The sequence below is a fragment of the Sphaeramia orbicularis genome, chromosome 14 (genome assembly GCF_902148855.1).
Source record: "Sphaeramia orbicularis chromosome 14, fSphaOr1.1, whole genome shotgun sequence".
Taxonomy (NCBI): domain Eukaryota; kingdom Metazoa; phylum Chordata; class Actinopteri; order Kurtiformes; family Apogonidae; genus Sphaeramia; species Sphaeramia orbicularis.
This window is the reverse complement of record NC_043970.1, coordinates 22,528,774-22,541,289: the sequence shown is the minus strand read 5'-3', so window position 1 is coordinate 22,541,289 and position 12,516 is coordinate 22,528,774. Positions and strand designations below refer to the sequence as shown.

Genomic DNA, 12,516 nt, shown 5'->3' with positions numbered 1-12,516 from the left:
CATTACAATTTACAGATCACAGTGGATCTACAAAGGCACAAAACATTTAGTAACAAGCATGTGGAACTGAAAAATGTATCCTTTAACTTTATAATCAAAAAAACTTGTCAAGATTCAGTGACACTCTTGGCTGTCTGTGTCTTTTGTATAATTTTTGCACTTCGCAAATTCATCCCGTGAGCTGGAATGAACCCTTTGGGTGCCTGGTTTTGGCCCGTGGGTTGTATGTTTGATACCCCTGGTTTACCTGATGGATGAGTTGATCAGTTACAGACATTAAACCTCAAAGACATAAACAATAGCCAATAACCAAAAGCATCTAATGATCTAAAATATTCAATAACTTTTGTACCAATAATCCTATCAATACATTTACATAAATCAGTGTCTCAGCTTTTTAGGACATCAGATATGACCAATTTGAATGTTCAGAGGGTTTGTAGTGAACATGGAATCAACATCACCTTCTGCAACACTGATTCACTTGTAAAAATCCATGTAGTTTAATAAATGACAGTGGTTGTTGAAACTACGTTTTATGTACAGTTCATGATATATTTTGCTGAAAATTTTTTTTCGTCAGTTTCCTCTGTTCTCATATAATAACTTTGATTTACTCTGAGCTTTTACTTTTAATCAAGGTTTTACCCACATGTACTAGTAAAATGCAATAGAGTGCAGTAACATGTACTTGTAATGGAGTATATTCGGTTTAGCATTAGTACTTTTACTTAACTAATGGATCTCAGTACTTCTTCTGTCAGTGAATTCATTAGACTTACTTGTGTTAAAAAGGATGCTGTCTTCATATTGAATTAAATTATTTCTGTATTTTAGTACCTGCAGCTCTATGATTTCAGCATCCAAAGGTGTTTCATGAGAGGTGTACATTATTGAAACATTTGGGCCATTAATCAGACCACTTCCAAGTTCTTCCAGAGTAAAATAAACATAATAAGTCAGACATTACTATATTTTTTCCAGCACTGTTTCTGATATTGTGTATTTTTTAGATTTGTATAAATGGTCAAAGCCATGGCATAGTTGCATCTTAGGTGAACCTGACGCAGGTGTGTGACTGCAAGGCCAGCAGGTTTAAGCATTAACAAATGAGATTAAGAGCTTGAATAAAGGTGACATGAACAGAGGACACACTTAATGGCTTTCACTGCATTACTGACACTTATTAATCAATCTTCATAATCCTATTCCATTCACTGACAGAGAGAAGAGATGCAAGGAGAAAGTGTTGCATCTTTGAGAACCCGATGTGCACTGTCATGAACCATATAATTACACTAGAAATAAAAGAATAAGTGAGTCCACTCTGTAAGGCATTTAGTAACCTCAAACTTTAATAAATTATCTGATTAATTTTGTCATAGTCCAGTTGCACAGCAGAGCATTGTGTCTCATGTCTCTCTAAAATCAGCGTTACATCCTTTTTTTTTAAGACCAAAATTATTTTTTTGTACACCGCCTCATCAAATTGTGTTTTTATTGCTTTTGACAGTCAAGAATTGTGAGAATACAATTACCAGAGTTCATTGCATGTCACCTCAAAAGCACTGATAACAGATACTTGTGTATTTTTGGAACTGTAAACAAATGTAACAATGAAGGGTTTATGTTTCATGAAAATAACATGAAAAGCAAAACTGAAATACAAAAGAATATGCTCAGTTTTTTAGAGCATGTACTTCATTTTAAGGAGTATTTCAAAATATCTCAAAAACAAATCAATAACTTCTACAGATGATTTCTGACATTACATGTGTTATTAGAAAGGGTATATTTGCCAGCCTTTAAATGGGAAAGTACACCATAACCTATTACAAATTCACTTCACATCTGACCAAATGTTAAAACTGGTCATATAACTATCCTTACATCGGTGGAATTCATATCGATTCATGTTCTCATTTCAGATTTAATCAACTGTTCATTGGTACCCCCCTCGGTGTAAAACCTATTTGCATGTGTATGGTTTAGGGTTTAGGGAGCTGGAGTGGCGCCTGTAGTGGCCTTGGCGTCGCCCTCCTGAACCTGGTTTTTAATTAGGAGGAACTTAAGCACTGGGTCGACATACTCCATAATGGTGTCGTGCACTGATTTCTCCAGGAGGTACCCTTCTGTTTCAATCTCTGTATTTTCTTTTCCTGCCACTGCTTCCATGGAGGTCTGCAAGAACCGCAAGCTCACCAGCACAGAGCCCTGAGAAGAAAAAAACATTACAATGAGGATAGTGGTAGAATGTAGGAAAGGCAAACCAAGCAGAGGACAGGTTTTGATGGGATCTGTTTTGTCTATTTCTTCCTGCATCTTATAAAAACCTGTAATGCATCAAACATCTTAATCTTGAAATATGCTGAGGTTGAGGCTACTTTCTCAATAAATTGACAAGAAAAAATAGTGAAAAAACAATGATAAACAATAAAATGTGAACACTAGATGAGGGAATTACACAAAGCATTTTAGTAAAACAGTAGAAAGTGTTTCAGCGCAACAATAAAACAATGAAAAACAGTGAGAATATTACCCAGGAGTCTATCAAACTGTCCACCTGCAAAATAAAACTCACCTTTTTCCATCACTTTTACCTTAAAGTATAATAAGGAGAACTCTAATATGTCTTATACCTGCAAGAGGAAGACTGAAAGCACTCCAGCACCAATGGTGTTCATGAGGCCCATGTAGTAGGTGACCAGGGCCTCCCTGCAGCCTCGGAGGTAGATGTTGAGCTCCTCAGTCTGGAATTCATAATTATAGTGGGCTGAGTTGTTGGTGAGCTGGTACTGAATGCATGGCCGAGGAGAGCTTGGGTTGCAGCAGCTGAATGGGACTCCATCTACCAAGTAACGGCCATCCACGTTGCTCTTAATGCGGCTACGGAAAAAAGACACAGGTGGTTTAAAATGTAAGTAAATGCAGCCACCCATAAGGCTTTATTTGTCAAATTTCCACAACTTACTCTTTCACTTCCTTTGAGCTGAAGTCAAGGTAGCGGTTGCTGATCCACTGCACCTCGAACCAGTCCCTGAAGTCATTGTTTCCACAACACTGGAACTCCATTTGCAGGCGATCGATGTTCTGCTTCTGAAAGCAGCGTCCTGGGGTGTCCGTGTCCTTGTAGAAGCGGATGCCGTTCCTCAAGCCAACCTTCAGAGACGACTCCAGACTACCCTTCATCGCATAGCTCATGATGACAGCCAGGAGCATGAGGACAGTGAAGAAACAAGAGACGGCAAAGTAGGGCTTCAAGAAAGTTTTCCAGCGGGGGAATTTGCCGGCATCCAGAGCATCCTGACAGATCTTTCCAGCAAAGTAGTTGATGCCCAAAGAGGCCAAACCGACGATCATAAGGGTGTTGGGCACGATATGTATGTCTGTGTTATCCATTACCTGTAAGTAAAATGAAAGATATGCTTACTGTCCCGAAATGCATCACATCAGATTTATATATTCATAATTAATGAAAGAAAGTCCACCAGTAATAGAGATTTTCCAGACAAAACCATATTATGCAAGCAATCATTATATCAGTCATAGTGCAGACTGATAAATTGCAATATCATGTGTAATGAGTAGGGAAATCATTTAATATTTACACATGCATTTAGACTCAGCATGCAAACAATTGGCTAATTTATTTATTGTAAGTGATATTGTCCTCTTTGGTTATCACACAAAGCAGATTTTCCTTAGTTTTAACCCTTCAGTTACTAAAGGTTACCAAGCCCCCAGGTCTACATGAGGACTTTAATTAAACTGCTTTTCTTTAATGTGTGTGTTCTGTTTTCTCTACTTCTGTTGGAAAATATTTGTGTGGACAAAGTTGAGATCGATTGGCTGCTTCTTGCTCAGCACTGGATTAACTGGGCTGGATGATGCCATCTACTGGATGATTTATTACATTTGTCCACTCTGACTCCCCTTATTCCTAATTTGCCACAACTCCTAAAGGAAGATTCATATTGGTGGAAGACTAATATAAACATGCTGGTTGGCCCATTTCCTGTGTTTGACTTCCTAATTAGGGCTTGATGTTGAAATGCATTGAAGTACAGTTGTTTTTATAGGTCTAACTTGACCTATGCGAGAGTGGCTTGGAATTCTCTGTTATTTCCTTGCTTTAATAGGTGTTGAGTTAAATTAGTTGGAAAATATTACATGTCTTGTGTATTAATTTATGCACATTTTGGGTAATAAATAACTTGAATTTGACATCCTCAGCAGGATTTAGCAAAAGCTCTGTGTCTTTTAATGGAACTTGGTCACACCCCATGTAATTTCAACAGGAATGTAACATTTATTTAAGTAGAAAAAATATCTTGAGTGCATCCCAACCGATTTTGGCATCCGTGTTGTATTTAGAAATCACTGTAAGGGTTTCAGCTGCGTTGCTCAAGACAAATTGGTTAGAGCTGCTGAGGGACTGTGGCTGAAACTGCATTTTTTCAAGTCACATTTCAAATAACAAGTTCATGATTACAACAAAAACAGAAAAAGGTAGAGTTGGGTCTGTGTTAGGCTGAATACACGGCCCTCTTATCTATCAGCCACTTTCACTGTTTTGGCCTTGAATCATGTAACACCAGGAAACAAACACAAAACAAGTTGAATGTAAGATTCTGCTTGATAACAGTGTGTTTTAATCCCTATTTCTTCATACTGTTTTGCTCCAATAATGAGTCTATTCATATGATAAATGGACTGGACTTCACCCACTCACATACCAGTGGTTTTGATGCTGCCAGTACAAGGCATCAGTGTGTAAACTGGGCACACTCAGGGTTTGTTATGTTGCCCAAGGACACTTAGATATATGAACTGGAGGAGGCCGGGGTCAACCGCTGAGTTTGTGGGTGACCTACTCTACCTCCTGAGCCAGTGCCGCCCTGGTCTATATTCAACAGGCTGGAAGATTTCTGTATAAGCTGGTGAGAAATGTACAAAGAAAGAAATGTGCCTGGATACATTTTTTTTTATCAAAAAGAACTGTGTTTTATCAACAGAAAGGGTGCAGATGCATTTACTCACTTTTATTGTATTTTGTGAACTTTTGTGTCTACATAATACTTGTATTTTTATAAATGTCTTTGTCATGTTAACATATTTTGTTTTGTCTGAGCATATGCAAGTTTGCATTTTTGTTACCTAAAAATTTTTGCAGCCATTATGTATGCATGGATGTTTACTGCCACACAAAGCTATCACATTCAGATCACTCTGTCTGTCAACTATGTGCCTGTAACTAAAAAACTAAAGCACATTTCACATGCTACGTTTGTACTATATCTCTGTCCTCCTAGAAGACTGTAAGTGGATTTTTAAAGGATTCTTGTCTTTTTTTATTGTTTTCTTTTGACATATTTGCCAATTTCTCTGAGACACAGGCAACTTTCACTCTGGAAATACATGCATGACAATATCAATTAACATGATCAATTTCTTGCTGAACGGGAAGATGATCCAGAACTGAGAATATATTTTCATTTCATTTCTAAATTCACCATATTTGACGGCTACTCATCCTAAGTCTGACGATAGAAGTGGCATTAACACTGAAATCACATACACTTCACCCCAAGTAACACAACTAATGATAGAGACATGAGTCCAAATCCTGGTAAGACATTTTCTGAGCCAAATAATTGACTTATAACATATATGTTTTTCTTAGAGCATATTTACAATACTGTGTAATTATTCAATAAGGTTGATATGATGCAAGGGTGATTTGGAGGATGAACACTCCATGTAGTTTAACCATGTAGATATTCACATACTACTTTTTGCAAATGCAATGCTGTTAACCTAACTGTATTAGACTTAACTCATGCTCCAATTTTTGTTGCTTCAGTGAAATATCTATATAGACATGAGATCTTATGAAATTAATTACAGTGTTAACACCTTAAATTAGAAGTGCAACGTTAAGATGACAGGCTTCCAATGTGAAGATTAATGTAGTTACTAATAAAGACAAAGCCTGGTTATTAAATGATGAGTCAGAAGCCTAACTGGGTCACAAGTCCGTTAAGCTCTTACTGGACAAGGACAATTCTTTAAATGTGTGAGACTTAAAACATCTTAAAAGACATGTTTTCAGAAAAAACACAGGCAGAAATGTGCAGCTGTTATACTTGTATATCATTACATTACTGTTCAACAGAAGATTACAAAGTTTTTCCCTGTACTCATTTAGTGTCACTCATTATTGCAGTCAAACAACTTGTAGCTGATCATTGAAATTTCCAGGCTGAGTAGAAAACACACATACATGTACTTAGTTTTAAAGATATATTAGGTAAAGTTTGAATACCTCCGCCCTCCTGCGAAGTTCTATCTTGAGGATGCATCCCAGGGTGAAAGTGATGGCCCCGGCCACTGTGGCACACCAGGACAGGAGCCACAGTCCCTGGGCCAACTTCACCCTTTTTTGAAAGGGGAACTTCATCTTCCCCACCACCATGGTTGCAGCGAGGAAGTCCGAGTCTTACCGGGGGAATAGGGGAAGGAGAACGCAGAGGCAATGAGAGACGATGCTGTGCTTTGTCTGTGGGAAAAAGGAGAAGAGATGAGGAGCTCTGAAGATTCAGATATGAAGGCAGAAAAAGTGAAAATCAATGTTGATACCAAAAAACAAACCAGTAGCAACAATAGAGTACACTAATAATAAAAAGCAGTGTCCGAAAATGTCTCAAAAAGTCAAGTAACAGGCAAGAAATCCTTATAAAACATCAGGATGCTGGAATGTTTCATCTCAGGTGATAAATTGTCCGTTAACAGATATTCATGTGCCAAATTTCACCTTATTTGTCTCCCCAAAAAGTGCTGAAAAAGGTCCAGATATCCCCACCAACCACTGTGTACCGTCCGGTGTGCCACACAGTGGATTTGGCACAATGGATTTGGCAAACCTGGATGCTGGGAGCGTCTTACCGCTAATGCCTACCTATCCTATTAAATGGGTCTGTGAATCCAGGCCATTGTCTGCTCAGCACCCCTAACTCACTGCTACACAGGGACATGGATGACAAACCAAATTGAACCTGACAGGTAGATGCTGTAAGCCAGTCAATATGACATACACACAGGTGACAAATTAAAGGAAAAACCAGCATAAAGTGTCTTAGTGAGGTGTAGGTCCATCACGTGTCACTTGAACAGTCTGTGAACTTAACTAGAGAGGTGACTGCCTGTCTTCAAAAACAATCCCCCCACCCCATCCCCCCTTTAGTGTTTGGATGATGAAAGTGGAGAGTGGTGTGGACGTTTTCTCATGCTGTGTCATTATAACCAATATCTATGAAAACATTCATTCCCAGATTTGCAGTACCATGCAGCTGGAAAAAGAATTAAGGGCTATAATTAATCATATTCTGAAATAAACCAATTACACACACAGTTTTTTTTTTCCGGCTTTCTGTATAAATGTGTATGTCAGAATAACGTCAAACTAGTAATGTCAAACTTTGAAACTTTAAGATAGAGCTTGTGTTGATAAAAGAATGTTTATCTTCAGTAAATTAAATGAACAGTTTTACTTCAGCCAAATGACAAAGGAAAGGATCAGCAGAGAGAGAGAGAGAGAGAGAGAGAGCAAGTGCTGATTATCTTATATCAACAAGGAGGTCAGGAGTATAAATATAACTTTGGGCCGAGGTGTTTATCAAAAGGTAAGATCGCTGCAGAAGTGAAGGAGTGTGTGAGACAGAATCGAGACACATCATTAAACCATTGATGATGTTTGTACTCCATATGAAATTAACTACTGCAGTGAAAGCTACTGTAAATGTCAGTGTCAATGTTATTTCAGATTTTTGTTGTTGTAGTATATTTATTCTCTGCTGTAACTTTATTCTTATTTTCTTTTTTTTTTTTTTTACATATGGAGATGATTTATGTAATCCTTATAATTTAGCTTTTAACTGTATTCATTTCATTTACTGCATTGTTTTGTCTCGTGATATAAAGTAGCCACTGACATGCTTGCAGATTTTCTCCTTGAAATTACTAATTCACTAAATTTATGTGTTATAATGATTATTAGATTATGATTGATTATGTAAAGGGACATCTAATAAAGCATGTCATGTTGTCTTACCATCATACTCTGAGATGTGCATTTTTTTTTTTTTTTCAAGCCAGCCGTGATTCTCCTCTGCATAGTCAAGCCAGCTGCTAGTGTATTTCATGTTCACTATTTATCTGATAATTATGATAAATCAACCGAAAGGAGCACTGTCCCTATCAGGCAACTGAAGTAAGCTGGCTAAAATGGTTTTAAGGCTGTTTTTTAACATGAAATAAAATCTTTTTCCTCCATAAGTACTTCATGAATCTGGTATATTTGGAAGTAGTACTTCACAGACTACTATCACAAGAACTATGAACTGCTTCTACTGTTTACTTTTGGAGTAATCATGGTCCAAAATCCCTCCCAGGCTACAAAAATGTGTTTTTCTTGTGTCTGAAATAGAGTTTAAGACTAAATTCAATGATGAATTATATATATATATATATATATATATATATATATATATATATATATATATATATATATATGGAATTTTGTCTTAAACCCAATTGCTGATGAAAAAGCACACTTTTGTAGACTGGAACAGATTTTGGAGTATGATTACTCCAAAAGTACACAGTAAAAATTGTTCATAGTTATGTGATAGTAGTCTGTGAAGTACTACTTCCAAATATAGGTACATCTCAAAAAAATAGAATATCATGAAAAAGTTTAATATTTTTTGTCACTCATTTCAGAAAGTGAAACCCATATATTACATAGAGTCATTAGACATAGAGTGAAATATTTCAAGCCTTATTTCTTGAAATTTTGATTATTATGGCTTACAGATAATGAAAACCCCAAATTCAGTGTCTCAGAAAATTAGAATATTGCATAAAATCAATAAAAAAATTATATTTTAAACAGAAATGTCAGGCTTCTGAAAAGTATGCTCATTTCTATGTACTCAATACTTGGTTGTTCCTCCTTTTACATGAATTACTGCATCCGTGTGGCGTGGCATGGAGGTGATCAGCCTGTGGCACTGCTCAGGTGGAATGGAAGCCCAGGTTGGTTTGATAGTGTCCTTCAGCTCATCTGCATTGTTGGGTCTGGTGTCTCTCATCTTCCTGTTGACAATACCCCATAGAATCTCTGTGGGATTCAAGTCAAGCGAGTTTTCTGGCCAATCAGTCACAGTAACACCATGGTCATTGGACCAGCTTTTGGTACCTTTGGCAGTATGGGCAATGCCAAGTCCTGCTGGAAAATGAAATCAGGATCTAAATAAATCTTCTCAGCAGAAGGAAGCATGAAGTGCTCCGAAATGTCCTGGTAGATGGCTGCGTTGACTGTGGACTTCAGAAAACACAGTGGACCAACATCAGCAGATGCCATTGCAGACCAAATCATCACTGACTGGAAACTTCACACTGGACTTCAAGCAATGTGGATTCTGTGCCTCTCCACTCTTCCTCCAGACTCCGGGACCTTGATTTCCAAATGACATGCAACATTTGCTTTCATCTGAAAAGAGGACTTTGGACTTTCCGCAGTCAGTGATGATTTGCTCTGCCATGGCATCTGCTGGTGTTGGTCCACTGTGTTTTCTGAAGTCCACAGTCAATGCATTGTGTTACTGTCATTATTGTGTTATTGCATTCTGTTACTTTTATTTCTGCTAATTTAAATGAAAACCATATTCGTTGTTTTCCCTGTTGTAACTTTTGTTTAATCTCAGAGGTCTGATTCAGTGTGGTCCTTTGTTGTGAAAGGCTATGACAGGCTGTGGTAAAAGGCTATGCTCTTGTATTTGACCGCTATTAGTGTAGGATGAGGCAAGTCCCGCCTTCCTCACGTCAGTCACTCAAGCTAGCCTGCTGCTTCGTCAGTATGTGGTAAACGCTTCAGAGTGCACCGCAAGATGATAAAACAAGTTTCTAATTGAATTATTCTTCAAAACGGAAAGTACCCGACTAAACAGGAGTCAGGAGTGGAGTCTGGAACACGCATGTTTCCTCCAGTAGCACCCAGGGTCTTGACCATGCAGAGGAGAATCGATGACTTGACCGCAGTATAGTTTTGGACCCACAACTCAAGTAGGCCAATGTCTTCATTTTATTCTCGCTCTCCTTACTTTCCTCACCTCTTTCCAAATCTATACACTACTTTGTTTTACTTATGCAGCTTAAGTTTGTGTTTTATATCCATCTGCTGCCTTTAATCAGACAGTGAAAACAGAGCTAGCTTATGATAAGTTGCTAATGATTAGCTTGTTTGCAAAGGTTTTGTTGCTAATTTTGGAATTACCTGACAGTTGTGAAGAGGCGTCCTCTGGAAGTTACACATTAAGCTCTTGCACATACATTTTGTATTAAACTGCATTTTCCTGGTGGGTTATAATTGTACAGGTTCTGTCATGTTTCCATCATATAGTTAGCTAAACTTAATCCGTTTTCCTCCGGTCCTCATTCGCAACAAGAATTAGCTTAGCATTAGTGTGTGGTGTCATTTCATTGTTTTTTTATGAATGCTAGTGAAGTAAAAATGACTTAACTTAGTAAAATAAAAAGTAATTTAATTGTTTCTAAGTTAATGTAGACTGTATGTGTTAAATTGTGGAATGGTTTTGACAAAGAATTGAGCTGTGATTGAATTTACTTAAGCTGTTTATAATAATGTGGGGAACATATATTAAATATACAAATATTAGGGTTTTTTTGTACGAACCGTATGGATTTTTTTCTTTAATTCATTTTTAGCCTCTATGTATAACTAGCTAAATTGTCCTGAAACTAGGGGATGAGATAGTTTTTGGTTCAGGGTTGCTTTAACCTAAATACACTGTAAAAAAAAAAAAAAAGATACCCCATATTTACTCAATAAAAATAAAGCAACACATTACAAGCAATATTATTAATTAAATTTCACTCTGTTTGGTAATATGAGTATATTCAAATGCTAAACAAAATGGAATTAATTAAAACCTAAACAAAAATATTGACTTGTTATGAAAAAGATAAACTTCTTAATGTGCAAATAGTACGTATAAAAATTTATTTAATTCTACATTTCAATGATATATAGTTGAGCAAAAACCATCTACATTGATCAGTGCATTAATTTGAATTCATTCAATGCAATGAATTAGATCTAAATATTCTTTTTTCTTGGGAATAAGAAATTTAATTATGCTTTACTTAATTTACTCAAAGGAACATGTTTTCACTGATGTTTATTGAGTAAATTTGAAAGCTGTCAATTCATTTAGATTCACTGTTTGAGTTTAGTGAAATGACAATTGTATATCAACTGTTGAGGCATTGTTCAGCCTATGACTTTCACTCATGGTGCAACTCAACAAAAATACAAAACAAACACAAAAAGGCCAATAAACATTACCATACACACATTAACCCCAAATTCACACCAAAACCCCAACCCTGCTGAACCCATGCACAGAAAAACAACACATAATCAAGCAACATGCCCAGTACCCACAACGCAATGCAGCAGACATGCCACAATATGCACATGGCGCACATCATGACGTTCTGTGTAATTAAACTTACTCACTTCTATTAGGTTGTTTTTAGAGATGAAGACTATTGAGTTAGAATGAGTAATAATTAAAGTTCTTCAAACTGATGGGTATAAGTGAATATCTTAAAAATATAATTCACTACTCAAATACTCTTGTCTTTGTGTGAAATGAACTTAAATAATAGATGTAAATATAAGACAAAATTAACTGTTGAATTTTTTGGAATTATTTTGGTACATCCAACTCAAAGAAGAACATAAGTGATTTTCACAGATTTTATTAAGGTAGTATACCTTTATATTATTGTGATATTTACTAAGGCCCTGAGTTATTTTTTAGAGTGTAATAGCCCAGTGAAAACAAAATACTTTCCTTACTTTAGCCAACCAGGAATTGTGCAAGATGAGCAATAGGGAAGAAGATGGGCATTCTGGACTCTTTTCAAATGTCTTGTGATGACAGCCCACTACATTAAAAAAAAGCACTTTGGCAGGAAGTGCATTTCAATAAAAAATTGCCTGATTACATTGATTTGAATTCACTCAATATTCTCTGTGTTTGGAATTAAATAAACAGAATACTTATGTTTTATTTAACTACAATGAGTAAATTTTATTTCAAACATTTTTATTTGAAATTTAATTAAATAATTGCCACAAAATCAAAGACACAATTATAGTGAATATATTTTCCCTAATACATTAAAATCTACATGACCACAAAATAATTTATTACAGTGTACCCTCTTGCTTTATTGTGTACAAAGTCAAGGTGTACTGTTAACATTATTAGGTTTTATTACTTATACAGTATATATGAAAATTAGAATAATAATTAAAAAAAAAGAGGATTCTGCCCGGTTTCAAACCAGTGTGTGAGGCAAACGTGATAGCCAGTACACTAGGGAAACCTGCTGCTGTTTCTCCAGAGCCTCCAAATTTTACTA

At 36.4% G+C, this 12,516-nt stretch overlaps 1 protein-coding gene across 2 annotated transcripts; it reads right to left on the bottom strand.

Moving 5' to 3' along the window:
- Positions 1-1,334: 1,334 nt before the first annotated feature.
- LOC115432466 (peripherin-2-like) lies at positions 1,335-6,952 on the bottom strand. 2 transcript variants are annotated; one of them, XM_030153314.1, is made up of 5 exons: positions 6,815-6,952; positions 6,326-6,559; positions 2,972-3,402; positions 2,640-2,886; positions 1,335-2,214 (listed from the first exon to the last, which is right to left on the bottom strand). In XM_030153314.1, exons 2-5 carry the CDS (start codon positions 6,473-6,475, stop codon positions 1,996-1,998), a joined length of 1,047 nt encoding a protein of 348 aa, XP_030009174.1. In that variant the 5' UTR covers positions 6,476-6,559; positions 6,815-6,952; the 3' UTR covers positions 1,335-1,995. The 2 variants fall into 2 exon arrangements, with proteins under 2 accessions (XP_030009174.1, XP_030009175.1); XM_030153315.1 differs by lacking the exon at positions 6,815-6,952 and adding an exon at positions 6,652-6,804.
- Positions 6,953-12,516: the final 5,564 nt, after the last annotated feature.